This window comes from Archocentrus centrarchus, chromosome 8 (assembly GCF_007364275.1).
Source record: "Archocentrus centrarchus isolate MPI-CPG fArcCen1 chromosome 8, fArcCen1, whole genome shotgun sequence".
NCBI lineage: Eukaryota > Metazoa > Chordata > Actinopteri > Cichliformes > Cichlidae > Archocentrus > Archocentrus centrarchus.
In genome coordinates this window covers 26095266-26119143 of record NC_044353.1, presented here as the reverse complement: position 1 = coordinate 26119143, position 23878 = coordinate 26095266, and the positions used below count along the sequence as shown (strand labels likewise).

The window sequence follows — 23878 nt, the reverse complement described above, 5'->3', positions numbered from 1 at the left end:
TCCTGATTTGATTTTTATTGAAAGGTATCATGATCCTCTTACTTATTTAATGGTTTAGTTAGTTTCCTCTGTGTTCCCTCTGTTCCTCCATTTGTTTCATCTCGCTTTGTCTTTTGAATTTTAGTCTTCCTCTGTTCCTTGCATCAAATTAATCTCGGTTCTCTGTTCAGTTGTTCTCTTGTTTTAATTGGTAGTTGGTCTTGTTTATTTTGTCAACTTTAATTTACCTTATTTGTTGTCTTGGTTGTCTTCAGCTGTCATTGGTTCCCCTCCTGTTTTCACTTCCCTCTTGTGTGTATATTCCCTTGTTACCTCTTACCCAAACAGGTTTTACAGGTGGAGGTCACTGACATTTTTTTTCCCTCCTCCTCTTTTCTGACTATTTTTTCACTAGTTTTACATTTGGCTGGGGTCAGTGTCACTACTGGTAGCACGAGGCGTTACCTGGACCCTACAGAGGTTGTGCAGGTAGTCCAGCTCCTCCAGGATGGCACATCAATACGTAGAAGGTTTGCTGTTTCTCCCAGCACAGTCTCAAGAACATGGAGGAGATTCCTGGAGACAGATAGTTACTCTAGGAGAGCTGGACAGGGCTGTAGAAGGTTGTAGGGTTCCCCTCAGTACCAAACGACCACTTGCTAGTACTAATCGCCGCGCTGCTAGCTACTTGCGACTATAGCGATCCGTTCTAGTAGCTAGCAGTGGAAATTATCAGCCCGGTTCGACGGTACCTCAGCAAGGTGCAACACTGGGTGATTGGGCACTAACTAGAACCCTGCACTGTATGAATGTCTTTGACCAAACAATCAGAAAGAAGAAGAAGAAGAAGAAGAAGAAGAAGAAGAAGAAACAGCCTTTATTGTCCCACAGAGGGGAAGGAGGAGAGAAACAGCCTGCATGAGGGTGAAGTCTGTGCTCACTGCCTGATTGGCATTTGCCATAGAATACCAGAATTGGCAGGTCCACCACAGATGAGAACAGGTTCTCTCTGAGTACATGTGACAGACGTGAAATGGTCTGGAGAAGCCATGGAGGACATCATGATGATTGTAACATCGTTCAGCATGATGTTTTGGTGGGGGGGGTCAGTGATGATTTGGGGAGGCATATCCATGGAGGAATGCACAGACCTCTACAGGCTAGGCAACTGCACCCTAACTGCCAATCAATTCAATTAAATTTAGTTTATATAGTGCCAAATCACAGTAACACTCCCCTCAAGGCGCTTTATATTGTAAAATAAAGACCCTACAATATACAAAGAAAACCCCAACAATTAGGCAAACCCCTATGAGCAAGCACTGACTGACAGTGGGAAGGAAAAACTCCCTTTTAAGAGGAAGAAACCTCTGGTAGAACCAGGCATCTGCTGCAACCATTTGGGGGTGAGAGGAGGGAGACAGGACAAAACACATGCTGTGGAAGCGAGCCAGAGATTATTAATAACGAATTATTAAATGCAGAGTGGTGTATAAACACAACGCGAGTGAAGTTTATACGAGTGAAGAAGAAACACATCATGGGAAGCATCACTTAAGGGAGGGTTCAGAGTCACCTGATCCAACCCTAACTAAAAGGTCAAAAGTAAAGCCTTAAGTCTAATCTTAAAATAGAGAGAGTGTCTGTCTCTCAAATCCAAATTGGGAAGTGGTTCCACTGAAGAGGTGCCTGAAAGCTGCAAAGCTGAAGCCTCCCATTCTACTTTTAAATCCCTTAGGATCCACAAGTAATCCTGCAGTCTGACAGAGGAGTGCTCTGTATTGAGGTGATAAGGTACTATGAGGTATTTAAGATAAGATGGGACCTGATTTATTCAAGACCTTGCATGTGAGAAGAAATATTTTAAATTCAATTCTGGATTTAACAGGGAGCCAGTGAAGAGAAGCCAATATGGGAGAAATGTGCTCTCTCTTTCTAGTCCCTGTCAGTACGCTAACTGCAGCATTTTGGATCGGCTGAAGGCTTTTCAGGGAGCTTTTAGGTCAACCTGGTAGTAATTACAATAATCCAGCCAAGAAATAATAATTGCATGAACTAACTTTACATGGCGTGAGGAAATAACTATTGAAGTTAACTCAGAAAGATCAGAGAGAAGGTGTCTTAATAAATGTCAGTAGTATTGAAAGTAGCTGTACATAATGATACATCTGTTCGATGGTTATGAATTTTTTTTTCTCTAATGCTTCAAATTTTATTTGTGAAGAAATTCATGAAGTCATTGCCAGTTAAGGTTACAGGAATACTCAACTCAACAGAGCTCTGACTCTTTGTCAGCCTGGCTACAGTGCTACAGTGTCAATTTGTGAGTTATATGAGAGAGTCAAGCACTTCTGATATGAGCCTTTCTTTTTCAGAGGAGCAACAGTCTCCAGAGTTGTACACAATGAGGATGTAAAACTATTATTGAGATAATTGACCCCTGTGGGAGTAGAGTTTAGGTAGTTGTTCTGCATTGTGTTTACACATGGCATTGAAAATAACAGCGGAGCAATTATATACTTAAACTTAGTTACAGCACTTTCAGAAACACCTCTACTGTAATGAAATTTATTCCCAACTGCTGTGTAATTCATTATTATAAATTTAAATATTATCAAGAAATAATCAGACAAAAGAGGATTTTCAGGGAATACTTTTAAATGTTCAGTTTCTATACCACATGTCAAAACAAGCTACAGAGTGTGATTAAAGTAGTGGGTGGGCTCATTTACATTTTGAGAGAATTGATATTCTTTTATCCTTTGTCCTGTTGTCCACTTAGCTGTGTGTTCCTAGTCCCTTGTGTTCCATGTGATTTCTGCATATTTGGATTCCCTGGTTTTACTCTTCATGCACTATTGGATATAGACTTTGTAATTCTTTGTACTTAATCAGCGTTAAATGCTTGCTTTGTGTTTGACTTCTGTCCTGCTCTTTGGTCTTCAAAATTAATCTACATTTTACACAGCTGATTATGATATCTGACACAGGGCATGATCAAAAATTTACAAGGAACAGAAATAAAAGACAGCAGATGTGGTGAGTTTAATCCAGTGAAACGAATGAGGGCGAGAGTTGTCTGAAGTTCTATGGATCAGTGTATTGTTGCAGTGCTAAAAAAGTGTATATAAGGCAGTAGAGTGGTGAGCTGGGGTTACAATGTCACGATGACCGAGGGTGGGCATGCAGATAAGCGCCTGGGCAGTTCAGTTCGGCCAGCTCCCACAGCACAGGGAGTGACTGCAGAGTACACCTGGCCTGGCAGCTTCAGACCATACAGGGACAACTGAGAAAGGCTTCTTCCTCGGCCGCAACCCAAACTGACAAAGGGAATCATGTACTGTGGTTGGAGCAAATAGAGCAAGGGTGGCAGTGTTAATGTGTGACTGTGCTTTCATGCAGAGGTTTTTCCATGTACACTTATGCATGTGTGTGTGTATATACTAGAGGCTCTGGGGTGGCAAGAGGAATCCCGTCGACTAACAGCTGTCTGCTTTCCTAACCTTTGTGTTTGTCATACAAGGTTAAAAGCAGGGCACAGTAAGGAGAAAAGAAAATAGGTGAAAAAAGAAAGCGAGGGAAAAGGTCAACCTGAACACAGACAAAAAATGATGGTGCTAGAGTGCACGAAAGTCAGATTTGTAGAACGTATCACTGGATGAAAAGGATAAGTAAGCTTTTGCAAGCTTGAACTAACTGCCAAAACACTCGTAAAATGTAAAAGTTGCTAAAAACATTTTTAAAAAAAACTGTGACGCTTACATCACTCAACATTATATTGAAAAAATTACAGATCATGATTTAGCAGCCGTTTTTCTTGCACAAATAGTGTAGCTTATTGATTCAGATTCTGTTTCTTTTCAACAGAAATTAATGATTCAAGAAAAGCCATGTACATTTAAAATACTCCATCCAAACATCCATACATACCTATCAATTGATCACAGGGAAGGGCACATTGTCTATATGTGCCCATATAGAGATATTGTCAATTTTGAGTATGTATCAATATCGACAATATCTCTTTACAGGTGCATATAGACAATGAGCCCTTCCATGTGATCATAAATAAATAAATACCACTTTGTGTATTGGTTTTACATAGGTAATGCTCTGTTAGGCAGTAAATTCACAGCAGCAGTTTGCAATTTATTGAATATGACACAATGCATTGTGGGATTCCATCAATATCATTTTTAATGACAGTCTCCTCCCCTTAGTTTTCACCTGCCAATCTTATGTATAATGCATAAAATCAACATGCAAGGCTCCAGCCCTCAAATAAACTGGAAGTCAGTAAATGTATATGTGTTATACAGGAAATAGATGGCCTTTTGTTTGCAAGGGTGGGTGCTTACGCAGCAGTGGCCCTTTAGCAGCATGTGACACATCTGGGCTCAGTTTGGTCTCACGATGATAACAGGTGACATTACCAGTGCAGACATTCCTGCAGTTAATAAATGCTAAATAGGTAAACATTCAACATGTTCCAGGTGCATTCACAGCGTGAAACATCAGAAACACTACTGAGGTAATAAGAAACTTTAGTGCAATCCACAGAACAACAACAACAAAAAGAAAACACAACAGTGTGTCATATTAAGTTTTCATAGATTTCAGAACCTTAGAACAAGAGAAACAAGTGAAGAACCCAATTTTAGTGGCGTAATAATGTCGGTGCACGCCTGGTATGTTTCATTTACTAGTAAAATACCTCACATTCTTTTCAGATTACTTTGTGCTTCATCTTTTATGCAGCCTTTTAGTATAAACATATCTGGTCAAAGACCATTATTATCATGATCATCAATTCTGATTGTCTTACTCTGACTGCATCAGGTTATCACAGGATACTCTTCATTGCATGTGTAGTGACACTGATTTATCAGAATACAGGGTTTTATGGCATTAAAAATTAATGACAAATGAAGAGTTTGTTTCACGGCAAAACAGCTTTAGTTCCAAAAATATCTCCTCCTCGCACACACTCCAGAATTACCTACAGTACCAGTCAAAAGTTTGGACACACTCACCCGTACTGTATCTTTGGTTGTTGTTAAGCTCATGCTCGCCATATAATACCTACTCTCCCGAATTATAATAAGCATTTTTCCTGCAAAATGCATTTTACGTTTACATTTTAAGAAATGTAGAAAATTTCACTTACATTTCCCTCTTTTTATTATTTTTTTCTTTCACTGATGGTGATGTCCTCAGAATAACACTGGAAACAATTACAGATGTTGGTATGCTCAAACACACTCATTACCATGGGTGTGCTTGGGATTAGCTGGCTATATGCTCGAGGGAATTTCATAAAATGATGCAGAGAGGGATGAACACCCCCTTAAGAGCAAAGTAGTGCAGGCGAGCATAGCAGCCAGTGTCACATCCCATTCCTGCCAGGTCTGAGGAATGTCCAGTCCTTGACACTTGTCCAATCTAAGCTATCTCAAGCTCTCTCCTCCAGCTTCACGCTGGCTAATCTCTCCTGACACCTCACACAGCCCCGACAGGGAATCACTCTACCCTGAAAACAATCCACCCCTCCTCTCTCTTCACCCCAAATCAGTACCACCCCCTTTTATGTCTGTCTTCCTTATATTTCTCTTTACCCTCACCTTCCCTATCTATCCATTCCCCATTACTTCTCTCTGTGGCCTACCCTTTCTCTCATGTTTCCATCTGTCTATGTCAAACCATATTCCGCTCCTTTTCTATCTCCCTCAATCTTTCCTCCCACTCTCTTTTCTTCTCCATCCGCACTTCCTCACTAGGTATATCATGCCTCTGTTGATGAGAATCTGTGAAAAGACACTGTGATTGCAGATTGAGGAATAGCCTGCATTTCCCTAAGGACTCATCAGCATTCAAAAAATGCATTTTACTCCACTGGAGGATGTTGCTAAAGTTGGAGAGTCTTTATCTCCAAGAGCACCTTTCCAGATGGAGAGAAGCACCAAAGGATCACTTCAGGATGGGATGGGGCGGGGGGAGCATAAACACAGACATCTCTCTCTGGATACTCATCATCCTGGATATACTTTACTTTCTCGAGAGAAAAGAGAGATAAGGGATTTGCTGATAGGATCTTTTTTTTTTTTATTGTTTGCACTGAGTGTCCATTATTAGAATTCTCTTTAAACACAACAAGAAATGTACATTTCCAGTCATGTCATTGGCTGTCGCTGTAGTTAGCCTCACAGAGTGAATAAGATCTTTTACAGATAAATTCCCCTAATTAGTGTATTTGGGATTCAAAAATTCTCGTGAGACAAGTCACTCAAAAAAATCCCATTTATTATTGAAATGTATTCAACAATTTCAAAAAGATAAGATAGACAAACAAGTCATAGATTTCAATTACAAGCTGTTTGTTCTTCTCATCATATCTATAGAGGCTCCACCCTACAGAGCACAATCTCATTGGCTGCTGCATAAAATATATGTCATTGGCTGTAGCACAGGATAACTCTGAAAAATAACAATGTAATTATGGCACGGCACATGCTAAAATGCAGACACTCACTGGTATGCACAGAACACACACATACGCGCACAAACGCAAACACGCATACACTCAAACGTGCAGTCATAATAGGCCAAGTCACTCACCCAATCAGTTTCATTCTCAAGCAAGCTGTCAGGCAGCCATGTTGAGTAAATATTACCATAATGCCTGTGTGTCACTGAATGTGCAGCTAATGAATGGATGACATCCAGTGAAGACACTGAAACAGAAAAATTGCCCACTCACTTTTACTGTGCTTGAACGCCTCCTCTACCTCCCCACCTCACTCACTTCTGATTCTTTCTCTGTGTTTGTAACTTTCTCTTCCTCACTCGCTGCTTCATTTTTGTTTCAGTTTTTTTGTTACTTTGTTTGTCTTTTTTTTTTTTTTTTTGGTTTGTTTTTACCACTCAAGAAAATCTCAGGAGGTCGGAATAACAGAGAAGAGGAAAGGATTGGCGTTCTTCAATTGATTTACCTCTGAATTTGAAAATTTACTGTATCACATAACTGGCTGTGCTGAGTGGAACATCTACATGACGCTAGAACATTGAAAAGATTATTTGTACCCTACTTTAATCTGAAGAGCAGCAGGACATTTGTGACAGTGTAAGAAACATTGTGAGGTGGTTTGTGGAAAGGGTATTGTCTATATTAGATGTTTTCTTCTTCAGATACATTGGAAGTGCAGAAAGTATTGTTATTCTCCACATGAATAATAGTTACCTTGTTTTACCTAGAAATGAAGAAAAACACCCACTGCTATGAAATAGTGAAATTCTTGATTTAAAGATTTCTTTTCCAGCTGTTAGAGCTCTGAGCTGCATCACAAATAACATCTCTCAAACAGGATATCTTCACAAGGGACAAATATATTCTCTTTTTTTTTTTTAATCTTGCTTGTGTTGAATATTATGCATGTCTACAAAATGAAAACACAATCTAAGGAAAATTTCACAGAACAACACTACAAGTTTCAGTCACTTCAGCCCACTGACAGCACAGCTGACTGCTGCCACTGCGGAGAGAAGAGGTGAGATCATCCACTTTGCAGGGTTTTCGTATTTGTTGATATTTCTGTGCAATGGAGCAGGGCTAAAGAGGAGAGACACTGAGAGTGAGGAGCTTCTGACCAGTGGCATTGTGGCAAGGAGTGCAGAGAAAAATCAGCCCACCTCCACCTAACATCCCACTCCTCCCACACACACCCCACCCAGCCCCTCTCAGTCCTCAGGAGCTTTGCATCCAGACTCGGCTACAGAACCTGGATGTCTTGACTGATGGATACGAAGCAGAGGTGTCCGTGATGATGGAGAGAATTAGGAAAACTAGAAAGCATTCCGGGCTTTTAACACATACACCCCCTCCCCCCACGTCATAATACATTTTGTCTGAGTCTCTTCCTGTCTGACTGTCTCTGTGTCTGTCTGTTCTCAGTCTGCGTAGAGGATGAAGCCAGAGAAGGTGCTGTACTTGTTGTTGTTGCCACCATGGGCTTTGCCTCCATCCAGTTTGATGTAGACCTCATCTCCTGCATCCAGATGGAGGATGACGCTGTTGGAGGCGTAGTCATAGTTCTGGTCAGCATCTTGGGCAATGGCGCTGGCACGAACCTGCAAGACCAGAAGAAAATGAACGTGTAAGAGAATGAGTAGCCTTTATAGCTGCTAAAGGTACATTAGCTTAATCTATTTAGGTGTCAGTCTCTCATGCTCACACAGGTAGACAGATACTATATTCACTTTTACAAGTCTTTATTACTGTAAATCTAAACTAAAAGCACTTAGCTCGTAAGTGCTCATATAGCTCCAAGGCTGCACAGACATTACATTTGCTATTTTGAGCAGAGAATGTGTTTTGTTTTTATCACATTTTTATGGCTAAAGCTTATAAGAAAATGCACATAGCAAATATAGTTTTGATTAACATATTTTCAGTGATCATTGTATTCAGAAATGACCTAACTTACAGTATTAAAATTACATTATTTTTAAAGTCATACTTTTAGATTCTCATTTCAGACAAAACAAGCGTCCGCTTCCTGTCTTCAGGGTCTAAAGTTCACAGAATTTGTATTAAGGAAGGAAATTTGTGTTTGGTGAATTATTTCTTTGTTGTAACGATGCTCCTTGGCAATAATTCTTATACTGTTGGAAAGCCTGTTTATGCCCCCCCTAAATGGCACCATATTTGTCAGGAAAATACATTTGTGGGTTAAGCAGCAAAATACATTTGTGGGTTGAGCAGCAGAGTTGAGTATGTGGGTTGCGCCCATGAAAAACTTGCCAAATTTTCTCTGCCGATGCCAAACAGCTTATTCTGCTATTGACTTTAGTTTGTTGTCATTCACTGAATTGGATGATTGAAGTCAGAAGAAACAAGACGTATTGCTAATTTAACAATTTATTCATTTGTAGCATGTGGAAGAACCATACACACCCACAACCAGGCACCTCCTCCTCATGCTGGTCACACACTGCCGTGAGGTGGCATCCTATTCTTCACCCAGCATTTGTTGCAAGTAAGCCAGTGTAGTTCTGTTGGTCACTCTGGCACAAATGAGTGTTCAGTGTTTTTTTTGTTTGTTTGTTTTTTTTAAAGTTTATTCCTTTCAGGGACCATGTACAAAAAACATTAATCACATAAAAGGAAAAGATAATTTCCATCTGCAGTCGCTAGCCAGATTAAAAAAATGAAAAATAAAACACAGATTGAGGTCAGGACTGCAGGCAGTGTACTCCATCCTCTCCAAATTCTGGAGGTAGACTCTGATAAATCCCAATCTGCGGGGGGGCGAGCGTTGTCGTCTTTGAGGATAGAGTTTGGTCCCAGACTGTGGAGATATGGGATTGCCGCTGGTAGCAAAATCTCATCTCGATATCTCGATGTCAGCACCCAGGGTACCAGAAGCTCAAAACAAGAGTTAATGGCAGCATTAGCTGTTTGGCATTAAAAGAGAAGATTTAGAAAGTTTGTTCATGGGCACAACCCACATACTCAACTCTGCTGCTCAACCCACAAATGCGTTTTCCTGACACATGTGGCACCATTTAATGGGAAATAAACATGCTTTCTAAAAGTTTTTTTTTTTTTTTTTGTCAAGAAGCACTGATTTATTGCCAAGAAGTGTTGTTACAACAAATAAATAATTGGCCAAACACAAATTTCCTTACTTTTTGTGTTATTCTGCTAATTAACGAGCAAAGCTGCATTAATTATGACAAGAAACAACAATGAAGGAGCAACAAAAAGAGAACCTAAGATATAAGTTGTTTTATAATAATAATTTAAAAAGCAACAGGTTTGGAAATTATCATATAAGACATATATTTATATGCAGAAAACCTTGCATAGTGTTTATAAATCTCAGAAACTCAACAACAGGGCTTAGTCTGAGGGGGCACAGAAAATTATAAGAAGCAAAACACAAGAGATGTTTCTGTATTATTTATTATTGTATTATTACAATATAAAGCCATTTCAGGTAACTGTTGTGTTGTATAAATAAAACTGAACTGAACTGAACTGAATTGAAACTGGGTTTACCGAGTATAAGAAGAAATATCTGATAACTATGAGGACAGATGAGAATCACTGGAATGGATCAAAAAGAAAAAAGAAAGATTTTTGTTGTTGTTGTTGTGTTTTTAGGTTTGCCTCTGTCTGGCTGCATGTGTGTTTAGATGTGTGTTTGTGTCTCTGTGTGCCTGTATGATTTGGCACTCTGACTGCAGGACATTTGGTCCAACCTGCCCTGGATAATTAAGACATCCACTGCAAGCACGCTGTCTTTTTAAGTGTAGGTGCAGTCCCACATGAGTCTTGAAACAGTAGCTGTGGTTTATTGCATGTGTGTGCTGCTGTGTGTGGCAGAGAGGTATTCTAACAATGGTTATTTAAGTGGGAAGGAACACTGCCTAATGTTTTATCTAATGTTTCCAACTGAAAGGTAAAGAGAGTGAAATTAAAGCCAATTTTACAATTTTAATTTTTGAGAATAATTTATAAATATGTTTAAAAAGGCTGTATAATCATATAAGCTGTTTCTTCAGCTGGTGTCAGTTGTGCAGCAATTGTGATTGGGTTGTAACGATAAAGAAGTTTGAAACTGAAAAACAATTTTGAGGTGTGGCGTTAGAAAGATGTTAGAATAACAAACTTTTTTGAGCCCACTCCTCAGTTCTGCTTAAAGCTTACAGCTCAAGGCTATATTAGCTGCTACTAGTGAAACACATCACTGCCTTTAGTTGAACTGTGCTGGATTTTGTCAAGGATGCAGACTCTGCTGAATGCAAAAAACAATATCTCTGCTACTGATGCACTGATAAAAAAAAGTCCATCATGAGAATGACACTGTAGGAGTGTAATAAGAAATTGGACGAGAACTCTTTTAATTTAAAATTGAATGTGCTAGAAGCAAAACAACACATAATAATGCATGCCACTACTGCCAGACTGAACTGAGAATAGAGAATAAGACTTTCATAAATACTGTTGTTGACCAACTTAGGATCTTCATTCGGCTGCTTTCCCTTTAAACAATGAATATGAGCTTAAAGCTCTAAGGAAGTGTTCACTTTAACGTGGAGTGAACAGACTCATTGCCCTTCTTCATCCCCTTAATTTAGGGTAAGAATAATAGGTTGGCAATCCTGACATAAAGGCACAGACCACCATGTGGATTTTACAACTTAATGGTGGGATAATCGGCCATGGTGACTCCTAAAGGGAGTAGCCAAGAGAAGAAGAAGAGGTAGGATGATCTTTACGGGGCAAGTCTGTAACTTAACCTCAAACCAACTTTTCAGTTATACTAAATGCTGAAAACCAAACTTAAGGCAAGGAGCAGAGAAGCAAGCAAGAAGTGAATGTGTATTCAATCCTCTCTAGGGGCCATAAACTAGTAATAGTAATTAACTGCAGAGGAACTGAAGCCAACTATTCTCCTCTTACACTCGTGCAGAACTTCTTGTTTTCTCCCTAAAGGTAGAGAGAGTAATTACACAAACACTAGCAACACAATCTTGACACATGATATATGCCACGAACAGAGAAAAGCCACACTGCTGGTAATCTGTGCTTGTCTTTGACTGCTTTCTTTTAATGTGGAGCATGAAAGACTGTGATGTGATGGCTCAAGACCTTTCCACCATAGACCTGATAGCTGCTGTAGACCTAAATCTACAACTATGATGTAGAGATGTGTGGAGCACAGCCAGGCTTAATCAGGATTGTCTCCACTCATTTCTCAAGTGTTTTAATGCAAAAGTCTGTCATCTAAATGTGAGGATCACACACTCCAGCTTTCATTTTCATTGCAGTTTTACCACTCTGCCATGAAACAACTTGAGAAAAAACAAAATCAGGATGACCGAACTTCTATACAAAATTCAGCATTTACATCTGCAGCTGTGGAGCATCATTATCGTTCATGCTGACTCCTTATTTTCTGATTAACTGATTCCGACTCCCTTTCAGCACTCCGTTTGGTCTCTACCAACTTCCGTGGGAAATGGCTGTCTTTGTATCTGGCAAACGCTCCACTATGTTCACCAGCTAATTGTGCATGACCATGTAGTCGACAGTGTTTATTTTATATTTTAGTTTTTTCTGTTGCTTTGCAGAAGACAGATGCGTCTTACCTGAAAAGGCAGTAAGAAGGCAGTGAGGGTGAACCAAAACAGTAGATTTGAGGCCAGAAAGCTAACAGTGAACTGAAACTTGCTATAAATCACTGTAAAGTTGCGGGAGCTAAGAATTCTCTGCATTCTCACTGTTAATTAAGCTCGTCATTGTTTTTACACTGTCATCAGTCATAATGCTTTTGCAAAAAAATATCAGTTGTAGCCACGTCAAGGCCAGTGAGTGGCACAAAAACTGTGCCTCTCTACTTAGTATCTGCACTGCCTCAGTTCTATTAAACAGCGACTAACTAGGAGAACCGCATCGTATGTAACTCAAATGGAGCTGAATAGAACAGGGAGATCATTAATTCTCTAGAGATGAAAAAAAAAAAAAAAAGAAAGCACTGTACATCCTTAAAAGTACCTTGTGGTTAAATAAGCCTATTAAGCACTTACTCTGGTCAGTAGGGTTGAATCAAAATCAATAGTTTGTGTGCATTTGCAGTGTTTCTTGTGGCTCATTATGGGGTCTCCAAAGTCCACTCTGGCCCTATCTTTAACTCAGTGTCCACAGATCTTTAAATCTGGGATTTTTGAGTGGGTGTCGACAAGCAGCTCAACAGGCATCTGAGAATGCCCAATAATTAGTTGCCCTGTTTAAGGGAACACACACAACAGGCATATTGACAAATGTGAGGGCAGGCCAGCTCCTGACAGAGCTCTCCTGCACAGAAGGTACCGCTGTTGCCAAACCTAAACCTAAAACAGGCTTTCTTTACATTTAAATATAAATAATAATAAATGATACATTATTTGTGTAATATAATAGGTAATTTAAAGATATAGTTAAAATATCTAAATAAATTTTTGCCCTTTTCATTGATTAATGATTTTTTGTAATATGAAGGGTCTCATTCTATCATCTTTTCCTCTGTAACAGTTAATGTTGTCAGTGCTAAACTCTCAGCTCATCTTCTGTTGATTTTTGAAAACCTGCTGTTGGAAACATAAAAGTGTGCAGAGGATGTGCAGAGGCGTGCAAAGTCTTATTAAAATAGCAAATGTAAAGCTTTCATGAACTCAGTATTTGGTAGTTTGAATCACTGTTAGAGCATACTGACAATTACTTGTATTTATAAAATTATGTATTTAACATTCTGTGTTTTTAAGCTTTAAATGGTCCAAGATATAGAAGCCTCTGATAGAAACTAGAATCCTCCATAAGGGAAGCAGTAAGTGCTTCTGCAGCAATGCAACGACAAACAGCGAGATGTACTGAAAAGACTACAGTGGGCCATTAAATCAAACACAGAGATGCTTCTGAACCGCAACTGTAAAAAACAAAACAAAAAAAAAAAACATTTCAGTGTTAAGAGATCATATTTAGGCCACCATATTTAAAACCTGGTGTGTATGTTGTTTACACTGCAATCTGCTAATATCTCTCAGAAATAACATTTTAATTGCTGCAGCAGTGAGAGGAGTGACTAGGCCGGTCTATAACATTCTTTTTTAAGATTATGATATAGATTCAACGTAATCAAATCTTGTACTTTAATTACTTGCAGCTGTGTTTTATGAATTTAGGTAAAGGCCATATGTTCTGCTCTGGATTTCTTGTGGAGTCCTCCTGCAGCCCATCTGACGCTGAATTCTCAAAATGATTCCCAAAGAGACGCCTGCTCTTTGCAAGCCTGAAAGAGCTAACATTAAACTACAACTACCAAACAGCTTAACAAAGGTGTGATTTCTGCTTCATGACAACAGGTGAGATAGATGTGAGTGAAAGAAAAGATGTGAAGTTCTTAAACAGCACATCCTGGACAGTGAATACAGTTGTCACACTGGTATGAAAGGTGCAAATGCTGTAAAGGCTAATTTTGGATAATGAAATTCTGAGGAGAGATTTTAAGATGCAGAAGTAATATATGGAATGTACTTTTTTTCTTTTTTTTTATTGTTTATCCTCCTGATTAAATCTAGCGCAGCTCATATCAGTGAGCAAACAAAACCTCCTGTTCTGATTCTAAGATGCCAGCGTCCACTGCATAGTAATATGAAATGATATGCAATGAGTGTGCAAAGTCAACACCATCTTATTAGAGGGTTGCCGCCTTGGATTGTAGGGGAAGCAGGTGATGATGGCTCTGGAGGATTTGTCAGCTGAGATTTTTAATGAAACTTTATCAAAATATTTGCTTTGCAGGCAGTCGCGCAGACCCGGGGAACCTCTGGCAATGTCACAGATGTTTAATATCTTTAAGTTATTCTCTTTTCTTGCTCTTTAAACAGCTAAATTTAGGACATCTTCAAGTAAATTATTTATGGGGTTTTTTTTTTGGTGGGGGAGGAGATGAACAATACAAATATAACGTTTTCTTGTGGCGGAGACGGAATGAGCAAAGCCCTGGTGAAAGCAAACTTCCCCAAAATCCTTCTAGTTCATCCACAGTGATATTTTTGTTTTGTTTTGTTTCTTTGCTCTAATGGTTTTTATCCCCTTCTGAGACTAACTGCCGCAGTCTAGACCTCCTTCGCTTGCTTTCGGTGATAAGCATGCATGAATAAAACGTCTCACTATTTTTGAAATAATGATCAGGGAGCTCCTATTGGAGCTGTTTTTCTTTTCCCCTTTTCCCTTTTTTTTTTTTTTTTTTTTACCATTTTACTCCTCTGCACAAAACTTGCTTGTGATATAAGCCAGAGGTCTAAACTCTGGGTATGGCAGATGTATAGCCAGAGACAAGCAGGACAAACAGCCAACTGGCAGTGCGTGACCTTGACACAGAATATGTAGAGGAACTTTGACAAGACAAACAAAGCGTGATGCCGTAAGCGGCGGCTCCAGCAATGGTAAATGAGGTGTCAGGCAATGTTGTCTTCCTCATGGCTGCTCGTGCATGTTTGAATCTGTCATATCATCAACATGATGGCCTTTATTGAATAATATTTAAGACAGAAAATTCAAGGCTGTACTTCGACTTAATAATGAATGCCTGCAACAGTGAGGTTTCTCCTAGGATCTGCGCGCTGTTTAACTGTGAATGTTACAGCTATCACTAATGATGGCACTAATCTGAAAGATGAATTTATGAAACGTCACAAAAACTGTCACTCTGTCACGCCTCAGACACTTCGGATTTTCTTTGCAATCAACCTTTTGTTTAAAAGGCGTTTTACATTATTTTCATTCAGCTTCTGCAGCTTGCGTCGCATGGTTGGCTGCGGAGTTTAATTATAAACTCTATTAAAATTCTGTTTATAAAACCATTGACAGTTTTATTCTTTATCTGTTGTCTGCCACAGGGCAGGCCTGAAACATCTCAGTGGGACAGTGATCTTACAAGAGGCTTTGTCACTGTGACAAGGACATGTCTTGTGGCTTCTCTGACAGGGATTTGTTGACTTGATGTTGAGCCTCCATTTTGGATCAACGAGTCTATTGGTCCCCTTTAAATCAAAGTGTACTGCCGTCTAATTGTGTTTGAACATTCCAGCCGTGAACCGCATGCTTAATGGCAGCTTAGATAGCGTGCCACCGCTACTGAGCCTGATCCAGCATTTTTTCCTGCAACACGCAAACGCATGCACGCACAATGACAGAGTGACACAGAGGGACATGCTGCATCTAAATGCATTTTTATGCAGCCACGTGCACTGGGGATACAATTTCACTAAAAGAATGAAAACAGAAAAGTATGATGGGTCGCAAGAGAATTTGTATGGTCAGAAAGCGGCATGTGCTACAGGTTCATATGTTGGAGACTTACAGTAAGTGAAAACACGATAAGAGAAATGAAATGGTAACGGGAGATTTGCCATCTGTCAGAAGAGAGTGAAAAAGGTCTCCTGAATTAATTTCACCAGCTGTTGTCTTTGTACCTGCTCAGCCTGCTTTGACACGCTTTACGGCGCAAAACTCTCGCTGTTTGTGAAATTGCCTATAGTGATGCTTAAGGTGAGCTTGGTTAGTTCATTAGATTAAAGCATGTAGCAACAGTACCTGATACTGCAAAACCTTTCTGAGGGCCTGATTATTAGTATTGCAGTTCATCAGTGGTGACAAAGAGGATGAAACTCAGACAGCTTTTCCTGAAAGAGCTGCTGAAAGAGGCCTGTCAGAGGAAACAGTGGTGGGGGGAAAAAAGAAAAAAAGAAGAGGAATGAACTTTGACCTGCAATCCAGCCACTCTTTTCTTTGTTGTGTCTGTTTTCATCACAGCCAGTTAATTACTGAGATACACAGCACAGTCTGCCTCAAGCACCACCACCGAAACCACAATCACTGCTTGTAGCATTGTTTGAAAAGATACTTTCACTGCAAAATGTTCAACCTTTGCTCACACTGAACCTGTTTTCCAGTTTGTTTCATAGTAAACCTTGAGGCACTGAGATTTTCCTTCTTTCTTACTGAGAAAGGAGCGCTACAAAAAAAAAAAAAAAAATACAGTAAAGTGGGTTTCTCTATAAGTGTTGGATGAGAGGACGAATGTCAGGTTTGTTATGACGTGCATTTTTGATATAGTAGACTATTCCTCTCTTACTGGGCAGTTGTTGATATTTTACCCATATTCATTTTAAGGAGGGCATGAAGTGTTAAACGTGTTGTGTTATGCAGCAGACTGTGAGTCATTTGAAGCCACTGACTTGCTACTTTCCTGTGAAGAGGGAGAGAATAATTGTGGGTATCACTGAAGACTGAAATCAGGGGATGTCTAAATGTCAGGGGCATGAGGAGAGAGAGATGTTTGCATAAGAGGGCTAGGGGCACTTGTCTATCTCCCATATGGCCCTCATTATAATGAAGAAGCCTTGTGAGTCAACAGCATAGCATCCTTGAGTCAGCCAGTCACAGGAGACAATCCATAGCTTATTTTGGATCGCATGTTTTAGGTCTCTCAGTACTCGAGATATTAGACATCATCAGTATTTCATGAGTTACTTAATCTGAGATGGTCTGTGCACTGCTGAGCTGTAATAGCTCTCTATTTGAGAAGCTCAGTGTAAAATGTTTTAAAAGTAATTGAATTATTACTGACAAGTGGTGGGCAGCTTTCGAACAACTTTTGAAACTTCACCAATAAATGATAGATTTTCTCTCAGTGCTTTCAGATGACAGCTCGATGTCATCTTGACATTTCCAATCTGTGTGGTATTTCCTAACAACGTGGGCCAATCTTCATTTAATAGCCCTCGCACCTAATTAGGCCAGCTCTAATGTTCCACTCGGCAGAGTGTCAAATCCAATGTCCAATTACACAGCAGATCAAGGCCAAAGGTCCGCCTCCACTACCTCTCAGGCTGATTATAGAAGAAGTGCCATGATATACATCACATAGAAACAGGTCTGTCAGAAGAAGAAAGAAACGCACATACATGGGCACACACGCTTCCACACACACACACATAAGGGGATCAATACCGCAGGCAAAGAGGCTGAGGGACTGAGGGTAGCTCACTAAAACCCTGCCTGTCTATTTCAGACAGAGTCTCTCTGTTACACCAGGCAAAAGCACAGAGGCCTCTCAGTGCTGAAGTCAGACCACGATGAAGAATAGCAGGTCTGAACATTACCAGAATGTTAAAATCAATCAAGTCCAAGTATTGCTGTATTTGTGTGCAGATAAACCGTGAGAATGCAGTGATCGCTTTTTTTTTTTTTTTCATTTTAAGAATGAAAAGAAACCCTGAAAATCTGACTTCTTTTTTTAAAAAAAACTTCTTTGATGTAATTAAAACTCATTTTTGTTGGTTGCATCTTTTTTCTTGAACATATGTCAATAATCGAATCAAACAGAGCAGCCCCTATCCAGATGGCTCAGCTTCCATGTTTAATGTTGGGATTGACACCAGATGCTAAACACAATGCGTGGGTTTCACCTGGATACACAGCAACAAGATAAACAGTCTTGTGCTCATGTGTATCAGAGCTGAATTCCCACCTGGAGGTGTCTTTATGAGAATAGATGGGCTGAGGCAAATGGTTTGACTGAGAAATGACATGTGACTGAGCTAGGTTTTTGGTTGAAAAAAATAATTTTTTTCTATGGGTGAGTTGAGCTGCAAAAGCAGAACTTGAGAAAAGGATGCTTCACTTTGACTCATTCTGTTATGGCGCAATGCATCATTTGAGAGAAATGAAGAATATTGATGGCATTGTATTTCAGTAAATTGATCCTCTGATACCGCCAAACAGATTCTCTTTAATTCCTTCTTTTAAAAGAAGTTTTTCCTTTTTAAGATGAAAACTTTCTGCTCCTTTAGAAAAGTGAGCTTCTGTAGACCAGATGCAGAGGAGAGATGGAGGGCAGTGCACAGTTGGGGTGGGTTGAGGCTGTGGGTTAGGAAGGGGGGGCAACAATGCGCGTGTGTGGGTGAGCATGTGTGAATGTGTGTGTATGTGAGGAGGAGACTGGAGCGGTAATTGCTCGGGAAGAGCCATGTGCACGAAGGACGTTGAAGCTTATTAAAGGAGGAGACAGAGTGATTATTCACTATGGTCCTCTTGAGAGACTGACGCTGAAGTCATTGCTTTTAATTAACTCTGAAACGGTTTTGCGGATTAATAACAATATTAAGAAGGGAACGGAGAGGAAAAGCGCAAACACATCCTGGATCTGGTTCAAGCTTTTTAATTACAATTAAATAGACTCGATGGCACAATAGCACAATAACTATGTCTTTTCTGTCCTCCTTCTTTCTTCTCCTTTTACTGTGTCCATTAAATTTATCTTCGTATAGTTACTGCCATGTCTCTAAAGATGTGTCCAAGACAGGTTATAGCAAAGCATTGATTTATTGGAAAGAGTTTAGGATTGGTTGGAATATTTGGCACAAATATAAAAAGTACACGCAGCAAAGAAGCCAAAAAGGTGTGAGGGGAGGAAGCTGGAAAGTGAATAAAGTCTGCTGTGCTGAAAATAGATTTTATTTTGTTTGTTTACCAAAAACTGAAACTTTTCCCTCTAGCTGGAAAAGTGTCAAAGTTCTGGAGACAGTGTTTGGATTCTTCTCTTGCCCTTTGTCAAGTTAAAAGACAAAGTGGAAGAAGCGGAGAAGAAATGAAGTAACCTCTGGATGCTGATGTTTGAAACAGCTTGCAAGAACCCCAGGAGTAGGAGATGCACATGCTAGAGTAAAACAGTTCTGCAAGGCCTGAAAACCCACCACTTCAATAACGCCAAAAGATGATAAAATACTAGTATTGTCTGCAATTCCCTGGCCTCCCCTATCCCAACTCACAGTGTAGCTTTTTGCAGCCTTAATGAGCTGAGTAAAGCACCAGTGTGACTGTAGGAGTTTCAGTTTGACTCTGAGCACTTCATCAGAGATGTAGCATAAGTTGTCCAACATTTATAACTATTCACAGTCATTTACACAAACTAAATCTCTGGGGCCTCCTCCATCAGCCAAGCAACCTAATAAACACAATGAGAGGGCTAAACATTTATGCATAAGTTGTGCATAGGACAAAGGAAGACAGAAAGAGAGAAGCAGTTACCACTTTATAAACATTACGCGGGTCTCTGGTGATGCACACTGTGTGCGTCTAACTTAAGTACCTCCACACCCTCCTCTTGGGAGCACAATGAAGTGGGAACAGAAGGCGTTTTATAGGAACATATGTTCTTCTTCCCCTATTATATATCAATGCTTTTACGCCCACCCAGAAACATTACTGTTGAGTGAGACATTATACTGTATATAGAAAGCAAATGCTGTAACTCCTTTTCTCCCTGGGTTTGAACCTTGGTGAGGGTAAAGGATTTAACCTCTAGCTACCTCAGTGACACTGCAAGTTCACCTGATGCCAAATCGTATTTCATCTCTAAATTTTACATATCATGACTACAGCACTTAGCCCACATTCCCATATATATATATATATATATATATATATATATATATATATATATATATATATATATATATTTAAACATGTCTATTCCACTTGACAATAAAGAAATACGTTATATGTCATATTATTTAAAAAAATGTGAAGCAGGTCAGAGGGTCTGCTATCAAATGGCAGGTGTAGGATCAGTTTAAGTTCATTGCTGTGGACTGTGAATCACTGTAAAAGTGTAGTCCATAAAGAATAAATTTCATGTGACTTGAGGTGACTGTGTATCTCAGTTTGGGTAAAGCATTTTGACCAGTGCATGGTGGCAAGAAATTAAGTGCAGCAGAGCTTGTAACGCATCCAGTTTCAGTCTACATTAGTAAAGCATTTTAATGTGTGAAGTGTAATGTGACCCCCCCCCCCCCCCGCCCCCCAGGTTATTTTTTTGCCATCATTTCTTATCCTGTGTTAGAGATTTTTGTTACGTGAACAGTTTGAAGGTTCAGGTGTGAAACCAACAGAAAGATCTGTTTTATGAATTCAGATTTTCACTTTACCATAAATATTACTCTTTCCTGTCAGTGATTACACTTGCGGCAAACTAAAGTGGATGATACGGACTCAGCTGCAAGCTGGTTAAGCAAAGCAAACAATATCTGCAATAACTGTAGAATGGCATCGGATCTGCTTACAGGCAAAACGTTTTTCAGAGCCGTTTTGAAGATAAGAGATCTGACGGCGGGTGGGAAGCCTGAGCTGGCACGCATTACCAACCTGAGAAGACCCTCCGGGGCGCGCAATAATGTTAGCGCCCCATTAAAATGATGCATCAAAGAAAACGAGAATAGATCATGTAGACGTCCTAATGCATTTAATACGACTATAAAGGCAGATGGATTCGTCTGCGGTGTCCGATTAGCTTTCACATGTATTACATGGTTAATATGTTGTACTGTCAGTGAAATTTCACATTTCCCCATCTCCTCCTTACACTTACAGCAAATGTAAGCATAAACTTGTTGTAATAATAATAATAACAGTATTTGTAATAATAATAAGCCCCCTACTAAAATTTAAATGAAGTATAATTCGTCCTCGGACACCGATAAAATGAAAGTAAATTACAGCGTCTTTAGAAAATTTAGTCTTGCAGCTTAAAAAGACTTTCCACTCCTGCAATTTTATTATAATAAACACTCAAGCGTTTCCACTCTGAAACAATTTAGATACCCAACTCGCTGGCACAAACTGCGATTACATTGTTCTCAATTCAGAAAAAAAAAATAATAAATCGATACGCCCGATAGATTTTTGTCGAATTTTACAGTGTATACCCAAAAAGATCGGTCGCACCCCACACTCAGCCCAAACCATGACCGTCCTTTAATCGCAGGAAGCGGCAGTGTCAGGACGCATCATGCAAAGAGGAGATGCGCTTGCAAACGGTCAACACATCTTTATCTCTAGGCGCGGTGTATGCCACAGCTGCGCGCTCTGGGCTTTGGAGGCGGACGACAGATGCCCAACTTGTCTTACAATGTCACTTTTTATTTGCAGGGTGTGTGAGAAATCAACTTTACTCAGTGTATGGATCTTTAAGCAAGAGAGCCACAGGCGAAGCGGGAGAGGACAGGGGAGTGAGCATCAGAGGAGTCAAATAGTCTTACAGTGAGAAAGAAAACTCCGAAAAAGTTTAAAGCACTAACCTGGCCATTCTTGCAGAGGTCTGCCCACATGCTGGTGCCATCCCCTCCTCTCATCAGCACATGGTAGATGAAGAAGTATGTACCCGGAATGCTGCAGATGAACTTGCCCGAAATGCCATCATAATTGTTGCCTAAGTTGGTGACCACATCGTCAAACTTGAGGATCTCGTAGCCTTCATGGGGATTTTTAAGCCCTGCATAGAAGGCCACCCGAGGTACTGTGCTGTAGGTGGCTGTGCTGATAGCTCCATTACCTCCCAGACCCAAAATCCCAGTCCTTCCTTGATCTCCTCTGTCACCAGGAGGTCCAGCTGGTCCTGGTGGCCCGGGTGGCCCTGGTTCTCCTGGTGGTCCAGGTGGTCCGGGTTTGCCTGGCCTGCCAGGCTTTCCCTGTGGGCCCTGCAGTAAGGTGGAGGGTGGAAGCACGTTGCTGTGGTCACTCAACGCCTCTGCCTCAGCCTGAAGACCGGTGGAGCTAGTGCTGCTGGCTGGAGTGCCCTTGTTCATGTAGGGGTCACACACCATACGGCAGGTGCCCAGCATCTCATAGTGGCTGGCATCTGTACCCACGGAACTGACGAGCACAGGGATGAGCACCACCAGCACCAGGACCAGCATAACCCCTACGGCAGCCGCCACCAGGGTCTTCCTCCCGATGCTGAGTCGGGGAAGAGGCTGCGCTGCCAGCGTGGGTCTCCCGGGGGCGGAAATGGTGACTGCTTGGTGTGGGGAGCCTGTCACCGAGGAAAGGGATCCACGGATCCCAAGAAGAGTTGCAAGAGGAGCGGCGAGTGTGTGAGGGTGAGACAAAGACCCACATACACTTGATACACCTCACTGCTCCACTAAGTCACTCTAAAGTAAGCAAGCAGTCACTCACACATACAAAAAGACTTAAGGAAACCCAAGCATACACACGGAGGCATTCAGCACGTACTTACAAACACAATCTGACTTGTGAGAAGAAGCAAGAAGGATGCAGAGCCCAAAGGAATGGAGTGAGAGACAGAGGGAGCGAGACAGGGAGAGAGAGAGAGAGTGTGTGTGAGAGAGAGAGAGGGAGAGAGAGAGGGAGAGAGAGAGAGAGAGGATGATGAGAGTGGGTGAGTGTGAGAGAAACAGAGCAGTCACTGGATCTGTGTGTGCGTGTGTGTGTACGTGTAGTGAGTTAGTGGAGCCGGATTCTCAGGCTTGGCTTTTTATATGGCAGTAGCAGCGGAGCCTTCCCCCTTCCCCTCTGCTCCCCCATCGAGTGATGGGTTGGTGTGGCTACGTCCCCTTCTCTCTCTCACTGGCTCACTCAGTAGAAGGACTCTCATCACATTGCATTTCTTTCAGCTACTCTCCGAAACCACAGAGGAACCGCAACAACCCCCTGACCACCTTGCTCTCCCTCTTTCAACCTTCTCATTCCTCCTCTCCTTCCTTTCCCTCCTTTCCCCACTTGGGATGTTGTTTCTCACTCCCTTGCTTTCTCCTCTCTCTCATCAGCATCCAGCCTCTAAAAATAAAGATGGAGCTGTGGAAAGCCAATCTTTTTTTTCTTTTTCTTTTTTTTTTTTTTCCATTTCCTGGAGGTGGGTTCTAAAGATTCATGCATATATGTACAGATACAAGACAACATTTAAGCCTTCCATGCCAGAAAATGCTAGCAGCTTCCCAGGAAAAAAAAAGGTGCTAATTACAAAAGTTAATGCCAAGAACAGACTCACGAGCCAATAGACTGACCATACAGCCACATATGTAACCTATTCTAAAAGGTTTGGGTGTTTTTTTTTTTTCTTAATGATTTTGGTGGAACATCACACGTCTACCCCACTCTTTGGGGCAGCCGACATCAACGCTCCTCTGCTGTTATTTTTTCTCCTATTCCCCTTCCCCCTGTGTCAATGAGAGTGTTTCTCCACCTGAATGTGCTGACACCACTTCTTATTGGTATCTTTTTTTAGGTATTGATTTCACGGTTTTTATCAAATTAAGGGTCCTGGTTGGGAGGAAAAAAAAAATCCATATGCAGCAGTGATGTCATTTGTTTGACATTTTCATCCACTGGAGTGATGAATGGTAAAGTAAGAAAGCAAATGACAAAGTCTGTAGATGGCAAACACAGTCATCATGAAATGTGTGTTTTGGTCGCAGGGATTTTGTTCTGCATTTTTGGTCTAATTCAGTTCAGAACGCAGAAAAGAACTAATACGTGATGGATGGAGAGAAT

The 23878-nt window shown here is 40.7% G+C and overlaps 1 protein-coding gene across 1 annotated transcript; it reads right to left on the bottom strand.

Annotated features, from left to right (window-relative positions):
- Window positions 1–6258: 6258 nt before the first annotated feature.
- On the bottom strand, window positions 6259–22761 carry c1ql1l2 (complement component 1, q subcomponent-like 1-like 2). Its single transcript, XM_030736619.1, has 2 exons — window positions 21664–22761; window positions 6259–8103 (listed from the first exon to the last, which is right to left on the bottom strand). Exons 1-2 carry the CDS (start codon window positions 22279–22281, stop codon window positions 7924–7926), a joined length of 798 nt encoding a protein of 265 aa, XP_030592479.1. The 5' UTR covers window positions 22282–22761; the 3' UTR covers window positions 6259–7923.
- Window positions 22762–23878: the final 1117 nt, after the last annotated feature.